The following is a 15,500-nucleotide window of genomic DNA, read 5'->3' on the forward strand; positions in this document are numbered from 1 at the left end:
TGGTTTGATTCCCTTGCAGTCCAGCGGACTCTCAAGAGTCTTCTCAAACACCACAGTTCAAAAGCATCAATTCTCCTGCAATCAGCTTTCTTTATGGTGTAACTTTCACATCCTATATGACTACTGGAAAAACCATAGCTTTGACTAGACATACCTCCTTTGTCAGCAAAGTAATGTCTCTGCTTTTTTAATATGCTATCTAGGTTAGTCATAGCTTTTCTTCCAAGGAGCAAGCATCTTTTAATTTCATGCTTGTAGTCACCATCTGCAGTGATTTTGGAGCCCAAGAAGATAAAGTCTGTGACTGTTTCCATTGTTTCCCCATCTATTTGCCATGAAGTAATGGGACCAGAAGCCATGATCTTAGGTTTTTGAGTGTTGAGTTTTAAACCAGCTTTTTCACTCTACTCTTTCACTATCATCAAGAGGCTCTTCAGTTCCTCTTCACTTTCTGCCATAAGGGTGGTCATCTGCATATCTGAGGTTATTGATATTTCTTCTACCCATCTTGGTTCCAGCTTGTGCTTCATCCAGCCCAACATTTTGCATGATGTACTCTGCACATAAGTTAAATAAGCAGGGTGACAATATACAGCCTTGACGTACTCCTTTCCCAATGTGGAACCTGTCCATTGTTCCATGTCTGGTTCTAACTGTTGCTTCTTGACCTGCCTACAGGTTTCTCAGGAGGCAGGTCAGGTGGTCTGGTGTTCCCATCTCTTTCAGAATTTTCCACAGTTTGTTGTGATCCACACAGTCAAAGGCTTTGGTATAGTCAATAAAGCAGAAATAGATGTTTTTCTGGAACTCTTTTGCTTTTTCAATGATCCAATGGATGTTGGCAATTTGATCTCTGGTTCTTCTGCCTTTTCTAAAACCAGCTTGAACATCTGGAAGTTCTCAGTTCACGTATTGCTGAAGCCTGGCTTGGAGAATTTTGAGCATTGCTTTGCTAGCATGTGAGATGCGTGCAATTGTGCAATAGTTTGAACATTCTTCAGCATTGCCTTTCTTGGGGATTGGAATGAAAACTGACGTATTCCGGTCCAGAGGCCACTGCTGATTTTTCCAAATTTGCTGACATATTGAATGCAGCACTTTAATAGCATAATCTTTTAGGATTTGAAATAGCTCAGCTAGAATTTCAACACCTCCACTAGCTTTGTTCATAGTGATGCTTCCTAAGATAAATAGATGTTAGATTTTGTTAAATACCTTTCCCTTCTGTTCATAAACTTAGTTTTATCAGGCACATCTGATTTTTCAAGTATTTTATTTATAATTTTTACATAAATTTTCACAAAATTGAATTTATGTGTGCACACACACACATGCATGCTGTCTTGACATATTTTAATATTAGGGTTGCACTTTCTTTGTAACATTAAACAAATAGCATTACCTCCATTTTATGCTGTAAATCAGCTTGTGAAGCATGATTTTTTTTTTAATTGAAAGATGGAATCCTCAAAACTATAAAGGTCAGGAAGTAATTTATAGAATATCTTGATAAGTTTTTAATGGTTTTCCAATTGGGATAGTCAAGTTTTAACTTCTTCTTGGGGTCATTTTGATATTTTTTTATCTCCTCAGATTTGATCCTTTCATTAAGAGTTTCATATGTATTAACAGAAAATTGCATATAGATAGTCTCATAATTTTTGTAATTATATTTTATATATGTTGAGTTTAAATCTTTTTTATCCCTAGTATTATTTTTTCTTCCTTTTCTGTTATAGTCACCTGACAACTATCTATGGGTCACATTAATTTTTATCTAAAAACCATTTATCACTTAACAATGCACACTCAGAACTTTCTTCTCAACTGAGGAACATGTTCTTCAAATATGTCTGATAAATAATCTAATTTGTTTCTGTTCAAACAGTTCCAGCTTCTTCACTAGAAGAAGGATGGCTGCCGATTCCTCACTCTTTGTATTTACTTTCCCTCATGATTTTTAATTCTTTGCTTTCTCTCTCTTTGCATCTCAGAAATTTCTCGGGTTTATTTTCAATACTATTGGATCAATTTTCTTTTGTCTCAATTAAAGTATAATGTTTATTTTCATTCTATTACTGGACTTTTAGCAATCTTGTAATCAATTTTTCCATACTTCACCTGTATTCTTTTATTTTCCAGCCACAAGGTTTGTGGGATCTTAGTTCCCCAGACCAAGGATTGAACCCATTCCCTCAGCAATGAAAATGCAGAGTCCTAAACCACTGGGCTGCCAAGGAATTCTGCCCCACGACACACATGCCGTATTCTTTTTTAAAACTCTAATTGCTACCCTGTACTTTAGAAGCCATGTTTTTTGTATCCCGCTAAGAATATTGATGGAGTAGAAAATGGCAACCCACTCTAGTATTCTTGCCTGGGAAATCTCATGGACAGGGGAGCCTGGAGGGCTACAGTCTATGGGGTCACAAAGAGTTGGACACTACTGAGTGACTGACCACACACACAGCAAGAATATTGAACCATCTCTCAAAATTGAATTATGTGAAGAAGAAGTGAAGTGAAGTCGCTCAGTCGTGTCCGACTCTTTGCGACCCCATGGACTGCAGCCTACCAGGATCCTCAGTCCATGGGATTTTCCAGGCAAGAATTCTGGAGTGGATTGCCATTTCCTTCTCCAGGGGATCTTCCCGACCCAGGGATCGAACCTGGGTCTCCCGCATTGTAGGCAGACACTTTACTGTCTGAGCTACCAGGGCCCTGGATGAAATACTTTCTGAAAACCTCAAATAAAGGGGTCCCTTTTTCCTTGTTTTGCGCACTGTTTCTCAGGCTTCGCTGGTTGTTTTTGGTTATTCAGATTCAGATCTCATCCACAGGCAGGATGTGCCTGTGTCTTGTTTGACCACTGTTTGAAATCTTTTCTCCTATATAACTGAAGAGCGAAACAACATGCACAGCCAGGAACCCCGTCCAAGGAGGCAGCTACCATCTCACATAGCTCTGAGGAAGGGAGTTGAGGTCTTCTCCCACCCATGCCCAGGCTCAGTTTCCTGATTCTCCAAATCAATGAAGGATAAAAGCTTCAATGCGAGCTTCTCCCAGGCCTCTCTCTGCCTATGCCCCCCCACCTCCAGGCATGACTTTTCAGGCTGAGATGCCCTCAGCCTTGAGGGGCTGCAGGCGGTTGCCAAGTGACCAACTGGCAGACTGTGTCTTCAAGGGTCTCCCTTGGCAACATTCATTACTCCATTGATCCTCAGCCTTGCAAGGCTATATTTTATACTGATTTTTATCAGCACCTTGACAGAGGATCTGTCTCTCAAGGGAGGATTCACATTAGTAAAGCTTATGAGACCAATATATAATATCAGATACCAGATTAGTAATTTACAAGGAGGAATAACCAATGCAAGAACTGAAAATTTTGAAGTCCATATCAACAGTGTCTTTTTTTTTTTTTTTTTTGGTTGTCAAATGATCCTTTATTTTTCTTTTTCCTTTGCAGTTCTTAACTAGCTGGGCACTCCACCGCACCACTGTTGATATCATCTATGATGTCATGAGGGTGGCGGCCATCAACATTGCAGCCCACAGACTGGGTGGTCCCCAGGATCTCTTTAATGGTTCCAGAAAGTTCTCTAGCTAGAGACGGATGCCGCATCTGCCGGGCAATGTTGACGATCTCATCAAAAGTGATGTTTCCACTGTGCTTAATGTTTTTCTGCTTCTTTCTGTCCCTTGGTGGTTCCTTGAGGGCTTTGATGATCAGGGCAGAATGTACCACCTCAATCTGGGCTTGTCTGTTCTGAATGGTCAGTTTCACTGTAATCCTCAGACCCTTCCAATCACCAGTTGCCTTGGCGATGTCATCACCGACCTTTTTTGGAGACAGGCCCAAGGGGCCAATCTTGGGGGCCAGGGCAGACATGGCACTGACTTCCCCACTAGAGCACCTCAGGTATACGACTTTGATCTCGTTGGGGTCGAACTTAGGCGGCATGGTGGAGGCGGCTGGTGTCGGATGGACCCGGATTCGGGACGACCGGGACCGAAGAAAGTTGCACCTTGGCCTCCTCCTAGCTGAAAGCCGAAAGCAACAGTGTCTTTTATTTTTGATAGTACAGTTATGTGCTGTGCTTAGTCACTCAGTCGTGTCTGACTCTTTGTGACCGCATGGACTGTAGCCCTCCAGGCTCCTCTGTCCATGGGGATTCTCCAGGCAAGAATACTGGAGTGGGTTGCCATGCCCTCCTCCCAGGGATCTCCCCAACCCAGGGATAGAACCCAGGTCTCCCACATGGCAGGCGGATTCTTTACCATCTGAGCCACCAGGAAATCCCAGTACAGTTTTATGGGAAGCTGAACAATAACCCCAAGCTTCCCAAGTGGCTCAGTGGTAAAGAATCCACTGGAGGAGAGGCGGGTTCAATCCCTGGGTCAGAAAGATCCCCTGGAGTAGGAAATGGCAACCCACTCCAGTATTCTTGCCTGGAAATTTCCATGGACAGAGGAGCCTGGTGGGCTACCATTCATGGGGCTGTCAGACATGACTTAACATGCACACATGAATTATTATCCCAATTCCAATCTACTAATTTGCAGTGAAAAAAAATTACTGCCATAGAAATCAAAATATTCACAGCTCAGATGATGGGCAAATGCTTTCCTTATAGACAGACCTACCTAAGAAGCCAAATAAACCGAAGATGGTTTTCAAGCACAGAATCAGAACTAGGAAAGGTAGAAGAAGCAATGGGATTGGGATAGCCAGTGTCCCCACATCCCTGCTTGTCTTAGGAAGATCTTTGCCATTATTATGAACCTGTCCTTTGCTTATGGGTCCCTCTTCTCCTTGGCATCTGTGACCGTCTCCCTTCTGACAGGTGGTTTCCTTTCTTAAACAGTAATTATCCAATAACTACCTAGTCAAAGCCTTTACATCTGGAAGTCGATCTGGTTCCTTCAGATAAATTTTCCCTTTTATGCTTTAGTGAATTTACAAAGAAAATCTCATTTCCTTCATGAACAAGTTCTTTTGAGACCTTTGTAACAATAGAAACGGATCTTAGAATTTTCTCTTTACTTTATCTTTGCCTGCTATTTTCTATAAGTTTTTTTAAAAATTCCAAGTGGATTTATTTATTTCCAGGGGGTGGGACTGTTGAAGAGCATCCCCTGAAAGACTTGACAGATTTTCATGCAGCCAGCAGACAGCTGCTCAGGTTTCTGACTGGTAAAAAGTGAGTGTTGTAGCTGGAGTAGACTCTGGAAAGGGGCATAATGCCTTCCTAACTAATTTTAGCGGGGGAAAAAAGAAAAAACAGGCTGCCATTTCACTGGAAGAAGAAAGGGAAACCTGGGGATGAGATCTCTTTACCACTGCTTTCAGTATTATAGTTTAGCAATGGTTCCTATCAGATTAAGGCACTCGACTGTCTGCCAATTATAGGTGTGAGGTTTTTTTCCCTTGAATTTTTGGTTTTAGATGAAGTTATATAAGAGTTTGCTAAACCAATTTGATTCCCCAAATCAGAAATTATACATAGACTTTCTATCTTCATATGTAAACTGTCCAAACCTGAAATTTTATCAGCATCATAGAAAACTGGAAGATATTGTGTTGCCCTGGCTTCTCTCTCACTCACACCTAACTTTGAAAGTGATGATGTGAGCATCCACCTCAGACAGCCTGGTCTCAACAGTTCCAACGTGACAGCCTCACTCACCTATTGACCTCGTGTTGACTTGTCAACATCCACACGCACCTCCAAGCCCCAAAGCAGCATGTTAATGAACTGAGGGTGTTGTCTGTTTAATTTCAGAAATGGGTCAAGTTTAAAAGAGACTTTGATAATTTCAAGACTCAATGTATCCCCTGGGAAATGAAGATCAAGGACATTGAAAGTGAGTATTTTGGTGTCACTGTTTTTAGTTGGTTTGCTGAAAGGTTTTCCAAGGGTTTGGACTGTGTTCTGGACCAACTGGTTAGTTTATCATAGATGCTGTTGTATTAGAAAAAGGAATGGACTTTGGGCTAGTTAGATCAGAATTTAAATTGTGCTTCTTCACTTTCTGATTGTAGGAACTTAGGCGAATCAGTTAAGTCCTTTTTATTTGGAGAAAAAAAAAAGAGATGTGTGTTCTACAGGCTGACATGAAAATTGCATCCATCACCCACATATAGTGCTTGGCAGTGTTACCATCCTCCTTCTGCAACACTTACACCCACCATCGTCTTTTCTTCAGGTCACTTTGGTTCTTCAGTGGCATCATATTTCATCTTCCTCCGATGGATGTATGGAGTTAACCTTGTCCTTTTTGGCTTAATATTTGGTCTAGTCATAATCCCAGAGGTAAGAAAAGAACTGCCTATAACTTTGGATAGTGTTATGAGGCTTATCATGACTTCCATCTTCATTTATATGAAACAACTACTCTGTTTTACAAAGAATCCATCATTTGTTTTTAATTCAATGCTCACATCAATTGCCCAGAGAACCCAGTACAAAGAATAGAACCAAAATACTTGCATGTCTGAATGAATATGTGGCCCCTACATTTTTCTACCTTTTATTTTACTTTGAGATTAGTCAAGAATTAATACTTTAGTGAGGTATTTTCTTTTATGCTGAAAAAAAGAGAAATAGAATGCATTACATTATAATTTATTAGCCCAAAGAAACCCTGCATTTGAATAGCACTCCTCACTGTTCTCCCAGATACAATTTTATTATGGATGTGGGTAGATCCTTACCTATAAATGAGTAATAGAGAGACAAAAAATGAACAAATGACCTGTGAAAATCTGCATGATAAACTTGTGGTGAATGAGATCCCAGGTTTCCAGAGTGTTGTCCTCAGACCTTTTCCACGGCTGTCTGTGGTCCACTAGCCCTCAGCACAATAATTGCTATAGTCCTGTCTGAACCTCCTGGCACTAGTCCTGGGTACACCAGCGGATTTACCTCTACAGCTTAGAGGGTAATGATATTTATGAATTTAGTAGTTTTTCCTTCCAGATTTATTAACTGGCTCACACACTAGTAAAGTAATGCTCAAAATTCTCCAGGCCAGGCTTCAGCAATACATGAACCATGAACTTCCAGATGTTCAAGCTGGTTTTAGAAAAGGCAGAGGAACCAGAGATCAAATTGCCAACATCTGCTGGATCATCAAAAAAGCAAGAGAGTTCCAGAAAAACATCTATTTCTGCTTTATTGACTATGCCAAAGCCTTTGACTGTGTGGAGCACAATAAACTGTGGAAAATTCTGAAAGAGATGGGCATACCAGACCACCTGACCTGCCTCTTGAGAAACCTATATGCAGGTCAGGAAACAACAGTTAGAACTGGACATGGAACAACAGACTGGTTCCAAATAGGAAAAGGAGTACATCAAGGCTGTTTATTGTCACCCTGCTTTTTATTTATTTTTTTTTTAATTTTTTTTTAAGGCTAATAACTTTATATCATTACAGTAGTTTTTGTCATACATTGAAATGAATTAGCCATGGATTTACATGTATTCCCCATCCCAGTCCCCCCTCCCACCTCCCTCTCCACCCGATCCCTCTGGGTCTTCCCAGTGCACCAGGCCCGAGCACTTGTCTTATGCACCCAACCTGGGCTGGTGATCTGTTTCACCCTAGATAATATACATGTTAAGATGCTGTTCTCTTGAAACATCCCACCCTCGCCTTCTCCCAGAGTCCACAAGTCTGTTCTATGCATCTGAGTCTCTTTTTCTGTTTTGCATATAGGGTTATCATTACCATCTTTCTAAAGTCCATATATATATGTGTTAGTATACTGTAATGGTCTTTATCTTTCTGGCTTACTTCACTCTGTATAATGGGCTCCAGTTTCATCCATCTCATTAGAACTGATTCAAATGAATTCTTTTTAATCGCTGAGTAATATTCCATGGTGTATATGTACCACAGCTTCCTCATCCATTCGTCTGCTGATGGGCATCTGGGTTGCTTCCATGTCCTGGCTATTATAAACAGTGCTGCGATGAACATTGGGGTGCACGTGTCTCTTTCAGATCTGGTATCCTTGGTGTGTATGCCCAGAAGTGGGATTGCTGGGTCATATGGCAGTTCTATTTCCAGCTTTTTAAGAAATCTCCACACTGTTTTCCATAGTGGCTGTACTAATTTGCATTCCCACCAACAGTGTAAGAGGGTTCCCATTTCTCCACACCCTCTCCAGCATTTATTGCTTGTAGACTTTTGGATAGCAGCCATCCTGACTGGCGTGTAATGGTACCTCATTGTGGTTTTGATTTGCATTTCTCTGATAATGAGTGATGTTGAGCATCTTTTCATGTGTTTTAGTGCCATCTGTATGTCTTCCTTGGAGAAATGTCTGTTGAGTTCTTTGGCCCATTTTTTGATTGGGTCATTTATTTTTCTGGAGTTGAGCTGGAGGAGTTGCTTGTATATTTTTGAGATTAATCCTTTGTCTGTTGCTTCGTTTGCTATTATTTTCTCCCAATCTGAGGGCTGTCTTTTCACCTTGCTTATAGTTTCCTTTGTTGTGCAAAAGCTTTTAAGTTTCATTAGGTCCCATTTGTTTATTTTTGCTTTTATTTCTAAAATTCTGGGATGTGGGTCATAGAGGATCCTGCTGTGATTTATGTCGGAGAGTGTTTTGCCTACATTCTCCTCTAGGAGTTTGATAGTTTCTGGTCTTACATTTAGATCTTTAATCCATTTTGAGTTTATTTTTGTGTATGGTGTTAGAAAGTGTTCTAGTTTCATTCTTTTACAGGTGGTTGACCAGTTTTCCCAGCACCACTTGTTAAAGAGGTTATCTTTTTTCCATTGTATATCCTTGCCTCCTTTGTCGAAGATAATCAGGAACAAGACAAGGGTGCCCACTCTCACCACTACTATTCAACATAGTTTTGGAAGTTTTGGCCACAGCAATCAGGGCAGAAAAAGAAGTCAAAGGAATCCAGATAGGAAAAGAAGAAGTGAAACTCTCTCTGTTTGCAGATGACATGATCCTCTACATAGAAAACCCTAAAGACTCTACCAGAAAATTACTAGAGCTAATCAATGAATACAGTAAAGTTGCAGGATATAATAACACACAGAAATCTCTTGCATTCCTATACACTAACAATGAGAAAACAGAAAGAGAAATTAAGGAAACAATACCATTCACCATTGCAACAAAAAGAATAAAATACTTAGGAGTATATCTACCTAAAGAAACAAAAGACCTATACATAGAAAACTATAAAACACTGATGAAAGAAATCAAAGAGGACACAAACAGATGGAGAAATATACCGTGTTCATGGATTGGAAGAATCAATATTGTCAAAATGGCTATACTACCCAAAGCAATCTATAGATTCAATGCAATCCCTATCAAACTACCAACGGTATTTTTCACAGAACTAGAACAAATAATTTCACAATTTGTATGGAAATACAAAAAACCTCGAATAGCCAAAGTAATCCTGAGAAAGAAGAATGGAACTGGAGAAATCAATCTGCCTGACTTCAGACTCTACTACAAAGCCACAGTCATCAACACAGTATGGTACTGGCACAAAGACAGAAATATAGATCAATGGAAAGGAAAAGGAGTACATCAAGGCTGTATATTGTCACCCTGCTTTTTAAACTTATATGCAGAGTACATCATGAGAAACGCTGGGCTGGAAGAAGCACAAGCTGGAATCAAGATTGCCGGAAGAAATATCAATAACCTCAGACATGCAGATGACACCACCCTTATGGCAGAAAGTGAAGAGGAACTAAAAAGCCTTTCGATGAAAGTGAAAGAGAACAGTGAAAAAGTTGGCTTAAAGCTCAACATTCAGAAAACTAGGATCATGGCATCTGGTCCCATCTCTTCATGGCAAATAGATGGGGAAACAGTGGAAACAGTGGCAGACTTTATTTTGGGGGGCTCCAAAATCACTGCAGATGGTGATTGCAACCATGAATTAAAAGACGCTTACTCCTTGGAAGGAAAGTTATGACCAACCTAGATAGCATATTAAAAGTAGAGACATTACTTTGCCAACAAAGGTCCATCTGGTCAAGGCTATGGTTTTTCAGTGGTCATGTATGGATGTGAGAGTGCTGAAGAATTGATGCTTTTGAATTGTGGTGTTGGAGAAGACTATTGTGAGTCCCCTGGACTGCAAGGAGACCAAACCAGTCCATCCTAAAGGAAATCAGTGCTGAATACTCATTGGAAATACTGTTGCTGAAGCTGAAACTCCAATACTTTGGCCCCCTGATGCAAAGAGCTGACTCACTGGAAAAGACCCTGATGCTGGGAAAGATTGAGGGCAGGAGGAGAAGGGGGCGACAGGGGATGAGATGGTTGGATGGTATCACTGACTCAGTGGACATGAGTTTGAGCAAACTCCAGGAGATAGTGAAGGACAGTCTCCTGGCACACTCCAGTCCATAGGGTCTCAAAGAGTGGGACAGAACTTAGTGACAGAACAACAACAACAAAGAGCTTGAAATACTCTCATTAATCCAACAATACAGGATTTTAAAAATAGGTTTAGGGTACATACATGTGATTAGGTATTTTGAAGTCATTTTATTTTGAAAAATATCATATGCCATAAGGAATTGGTCATAAAATAATACTAAGCTAAATAACCAAGCTAAAACATACATAAAACTCAGAAACTTTGAAAGAAAATATATGAATATCTATCAGTCATCTTTAAGATGACTGTGAAAGTGATAGGTAATTTTTTGAACACTCTTCTATACTTTTTCACATTTTCTACAATGAGTATATACTATTTTAAATCAAGAAAGTGATTAATGTTATTTTTTTTAATGAGTGTTCCTGCTCTGAGAAGGAATTTAAACCACTGTGTGCACATTTCTGTGTGTTTGTATCTCCTCCACATGTAATTGTGTCATTCTGTCCCAACACAAGGTGCTAATGGGCATGCCCTATGGAAGTATTCCTAGAAAGACGGTGCCTCGGGCTGAGGAAGAAAAAGCCATGGATTTTTCTGTTCTTTGGGATTTTGAGGTACCATTGCCCATGTGCACAATGTTGTGATTGTGGATAAGTGTGAAATGTTTAATTATTGGAAAGCCAGTGCTTCAACCGGTGGGATCCTGGCACTGTGCAGAATAAGCTAGCCAACCATGTCCACCTAGTTCCCCTTAATGGGTCTTTCCATCACACATTCTGATGGGCACAAGTTCCCCACGAGGTCACTGCTCCCCCCATTCTGCCAGATCTATGTAAGGCAATCTTGCAGGATGGTTTTATCTCACTGTAACCCAGTAAGACCCCAGTGCTATTGCCAGTCCAACCTTTCCCCAAGCTTCACTTGACATCTTCAACTAAGTATCAAATTTGCTTCTCAAATTCAACAGCTATCCAACCAAACTCACATCACCTTTTCTCATCTCTTTTATGGGAACCACCAGTCATCCAGTCATTCAAGTCTGAAACCTGAAAGTCATCCCACATTTTTCTGTCATCACTACCACCCCTCACATCCAACGAATCACTAAATCTGAGCCTGTCTACTAAATATTTCTTAGTCTCCTTTTCTCTTTCCCTTGGACCTCTGCTCCTAATAACACTGTACCAAGGTCACTGTCAGAATCCCAGCCTTTTCTTGGCTCCTCATATCTCCATTCCCTCTGCTGCCAGGGACCTTTCTAAAATACAAACCTGACCCTGTGACTCCCCATCGTCGATATTCATTCATTCCCATTCCCAGTTGGAATAAAACCAAGTGTTCTGAATTGGGTTTACAAAAGAATTGTTCATGACCCAGTTGCCCTCTACCTTGCCAGTCCCAGGTCTATCTAAGACCTCATATTTTGTGCCCCAATATTATCAACTTGGGGGGAAGTCCAGTGCCCCGTGCCTTTGCTCAGGGTCCTGTGCCCATCCCTCCCTCAGAAAAGTGTGAAAATTAGTTGGAAGATTTTTTTCAAGTTGTTTGGAAAGGAATGTTCCAAATAATTACTATACCACTAAGAATTGCATACTATTGCTACTATATGTGGGTTTCCCTGGTGGCTCAGCAGTAAAGAATCTACCTGCAATGCAGGAGACCCAGGTTCGATCCCTGGGTCAGGAAGATCCTCTGGAGAAGGAAATAGCAACCCACTCCAGTATTCTTGCCTGGGAAATCCCATAAACAGAGGAGCCTGGCAGGCTACAGTCCATGGGGTCACAAAAGTCAGACACAACTTTAGCAACTGAGAACACACACACACCACCACCACTACTATATGCTGCTACTGAGAATTTCCTTATTCTTTTTTTAAAAATATTTACTTATTTATTCATTTGTTTATTTTTAACTACTCTGGGTCTTCCTTGTTGTGTGCAGACTTTCTCTAGCTGCAGCAAATGGGGACTACTCTCTAGTTCTGGTGCCCAAGCTTCTTACTTGCGGTGGCTTCTCTTGTTAGCTCAGTTGGTAAAGAATCCGCCTGCAATGCAGGAGACCCCGGTTGATTCCTGGGTCGTAAAGATCCGCTGGAGAAGGGATAAGCTACCCACTCCAGTATTCTTGGGCTTCCCTGGTGGCTCAGCTGGTGAAGAATCCACCTGCAATGAGGCAGACCTGGGTTTGCTCCCTGGGTTGGGAAGATCCCCTGGAGAAGAGAAAGTGTTCTGGCCTGGAGAATTCCATGGACTGTATTAGTCCATGGAGTTGCAAAGAGGTGGACACCACTGAGCAACTTTCACTCTCTTGTTGCAGAGCACGAGCTCCAGGCACATAGGCTCAGCAGTTGTGGTGCACAGACTTAGTTGCCCCATAACATGTGGAATCTTCCCAGACCAGAATCTAATCCACATCCCCTGCATTGGCAGGAGGATTCTTAACAACTGGACCACCAGGAAAGCCCTTCTTTATTCTTTATTTCACCCAAGATCCCTTGTTGAAATGTCCCATCCACCCCAAACCATCTATTTATTCAACAATAATCCTATGTTGAATTTGTTCTTGTTGCTGCCAAGGATAAATTTATTTTTCAAGTAAAAATTGAAATTTTGGAAAACTTACATCCATCACCATGACAATGGCGGTTTCTCAATAGTTAAATACTTTTCTGATGAGATCAATGGAGATGTTAACAATGTGATTTTTAGGAGTCCAGTGGTTAAGACTCTGCATCCACTGGAGGGGGCACAGGTTCAATTCCTGGTCAGGAAACTAAAGATCCCACATGCCATGTGGCACAGTCAAAGCTAAAACAAAAGAGAAAACTGCTTGTATAAGAAATGTGTTGACATTTGGCATATGATCATAACTCAGTGAACTTTCCAGATGACCAGTACAAAATGATGTGTGAGTGAAAGATCCCACATCTTGATAGTAAAAGATAGAGCAATTGATTTTTTTAAAACTTTATATTTTGAGTTAACTTTAAACTTATAGAAGAGTTGCATAAATAGTACAGAGAGTTCCCATATACTGCTCACCCATTCACCTTATGATACCCATAGAACAGTCATCAAAACTAAGAAGTTAATCTTCATCCAGTATTATTAACTGAAATACTGTATTTATTTGAATTTCACCTGTTTTTCCACTAATGTTCTTTTTCTGTCCCAGGACCCAATTCAAAATCTCACATTGATTTGTCAAGTCTCTTTACTCTCCTCCAACTTGTGACTGTTCTCTATCTTTCAATGACCTTGACACATTTGAATAGCTGATCAGTTGTTTTTGGAAAATGCCCCTGAATTTGGGTTTGTCTGATGTTCTCTCATGATCGTATTAAGGTTATGCATGATTGGGAAGGATACCACAGAGGTAGCGTGACTTTCTCAGGGTGTCAAATCAGGGTTACATTATGTTGAGCTCTTGGTTAAAGTGTTATCTGCCAGAGTTCTCTGCTGTAAAGTGAGTATTTTTCCCTTTTCAATTACTTAGTATTTGGGGGAGAGCAATGGATCTTAAGGTATAAAAAGTTCATTATATGATTCATATTCCACATGATAGCTAACTTTTAGGAACTAGTTATGGGGTTGAGGTAAAATATCAAAGAAGAAATAGTCACAAGTATATGAAAAATACTATTAAAATTTGGCTCCTCTCTCCAACTACACATCTGTGTGAAGCCAGAATAATCCCATGTTTTATGTTCAGCAAAGATATAAAAGAAGTGCTGAAATTCTAAGTGAATATTATACCTAAATAACTACACCTAAAAAGTGTGCTAATTACACTTAAAGTCAATTATGTGCTTGTGCTCCTGTGCTTAGTCGCTCAGTCGTGTCCGACTCTTTGCGACCCCATGGATTGTAGCTCACCAGGCTCCTTTGTCCATGGGGATTCTCCAGGCAAGAATACTAGAGTGGGTTGCCATGCCCTCCTCCAGGAAAGTAAATTATACCCAGAACCAAACTGAAATTAAAACTCAGGTTAGATTGTGAGCTTTATCACACAGTTTTCTTTAGAAGTTTTGAGACACTGAGAAAGTTCATGGATTTCCATCTAGTTCCCGAGTGTTAAATTAAGACCCTGGGCACAGGAGGCAGAGCGGAGGGGAACTTGGAGTGGTGTGTGCAAGTGCACACAGACACACACACACAAACATCCCTTATCCCTAACTTATCCCAAATGTTAACCACAATCTCCTCCCCCTTCTGTATCTCGGTGTAATGGAGAAATAGAAGGGGAAAGGAAAGAGGGGAGAGTGGAGACCTGCACAGACTCTGGAGCAAACCAGGGGAGTGAAGGGAAGAACAAGAATGTCCAGAACCCTTCCTTCCTCCCCTCCAGCTCCCATCATACCTCTGAAAAAGAAACCCCAGGTCGGACAGGAGTGTCTGATGACTGTCACTCTAAGCTCACTAACTCAGGGCATTTGCTTTGCTTACGCCCAGGGCTACATCAAGTATTCTGCTCTCTTCTATGGCTACTACAACAACCAGAGGACCATCGGGTGGCTGAGGTACAGGTTGCCCATGGCTTACTTCATGGTGGGGGTCAGTGTGTTCGGCTACAGCCTGATGATCGTCATTAGATCGTAAGTGTGATTATCGCATTTACAGGCATTTAATCTTCCCACAGACAGCCCACTCCTATGGTCACACTGTGCCTACTTAGCTTCTTCTCAGGGATTTAGAGAGAAAACAAGGAAACAAATAAAGCAAATGCAGATTGTCATATGAGGCATGAAAGATATATCCAGGTTAATGTGGGAAGTTCTGGAAAATGGGATAGACACTCCTTTAGAAGAAGCTGGCACAGCACTTTAGACAAAGCAAGAGCATGTGCAAAGGCCCTGAGGCAGTGAATATCCTACTGGGCCCCTAAAGTGGTCAAAAAACCAATGTAGGTCTTCCCTAGTGACTAAATGGTAAAAAAAAAAAACAAACAAAAAAAACTGCCTGTCAATGCAGGAAGCACAGATTCGATCTCTGATCCAGGAAGATCCTACAGGATATGAAGCAGCTAAGCCCATGTGGCACAACTATTGAACCTGCACTCCAGACCCTGGAAGCCACAACTACTGAAGCCCGCATGCCCTAGAGCCCATGCTCTGCAACAA

General features: G+C 41.0%; 2 protein-coding genes across 2 annotated transcripts in view; one reads left to right on the forward strand and one right to left on the reverse strand.

The window, feature by feature from the left end:
• The window catches only part of TMC2 (transmembrane channel like 2), a 96,019-nt gene that overhangs the window by 42,548 nt on the left and 37,971 nt on the right, over positions 1 to 15,500 (forward strand). Inside the window, 4 exon segments of the mRNA XM_070471815.1 lie at positions 5,787 to 5,868; positions 6,211 to 6,317; positions 10,897 to 10,995; positions 14,833 to 14,975. Coding sequence (XP_070327916.1) covers positions 5,787 to 5,868; positions 6,211 to 6,317; positions 10,897 to 10,995; positions 14,833 to 14,975 — 431 coding nt within the window.
• Positions 3,410 to 4,013, reverse strand: LOC110145842 (large ribosomal subunit protein uL11-like). The gene has a single exon (XM_070471842.1). The coding sequence runs from the start codon at positions 3,962 to 3,964 to the stop codon at positions 3,473 to 3,475; it is 492 nt and encodes a 163-aa protein (XP_070327943.1). The 5' UTR covers positions 3,965 to 4,013; the 3' UTR covers positions 3,410 to 3,472.

This window comes from Odocoileus virginianus, chromosome 9, assembly GCF_023699985.2.
Source record: "Odocoileus virginianus isolate 20LAN1187 ecotype Illinois chromosome 9, Ovbor_1.2, whole genome shotgun sequence".
Classification (NCBI taxonomy): domain Eukaryota; kingdom Metazoa; phylum Chordata; class Mammalia; order Artiodactyla; family Cervidae; genus Odocoileus; species Odocoileus virginianus.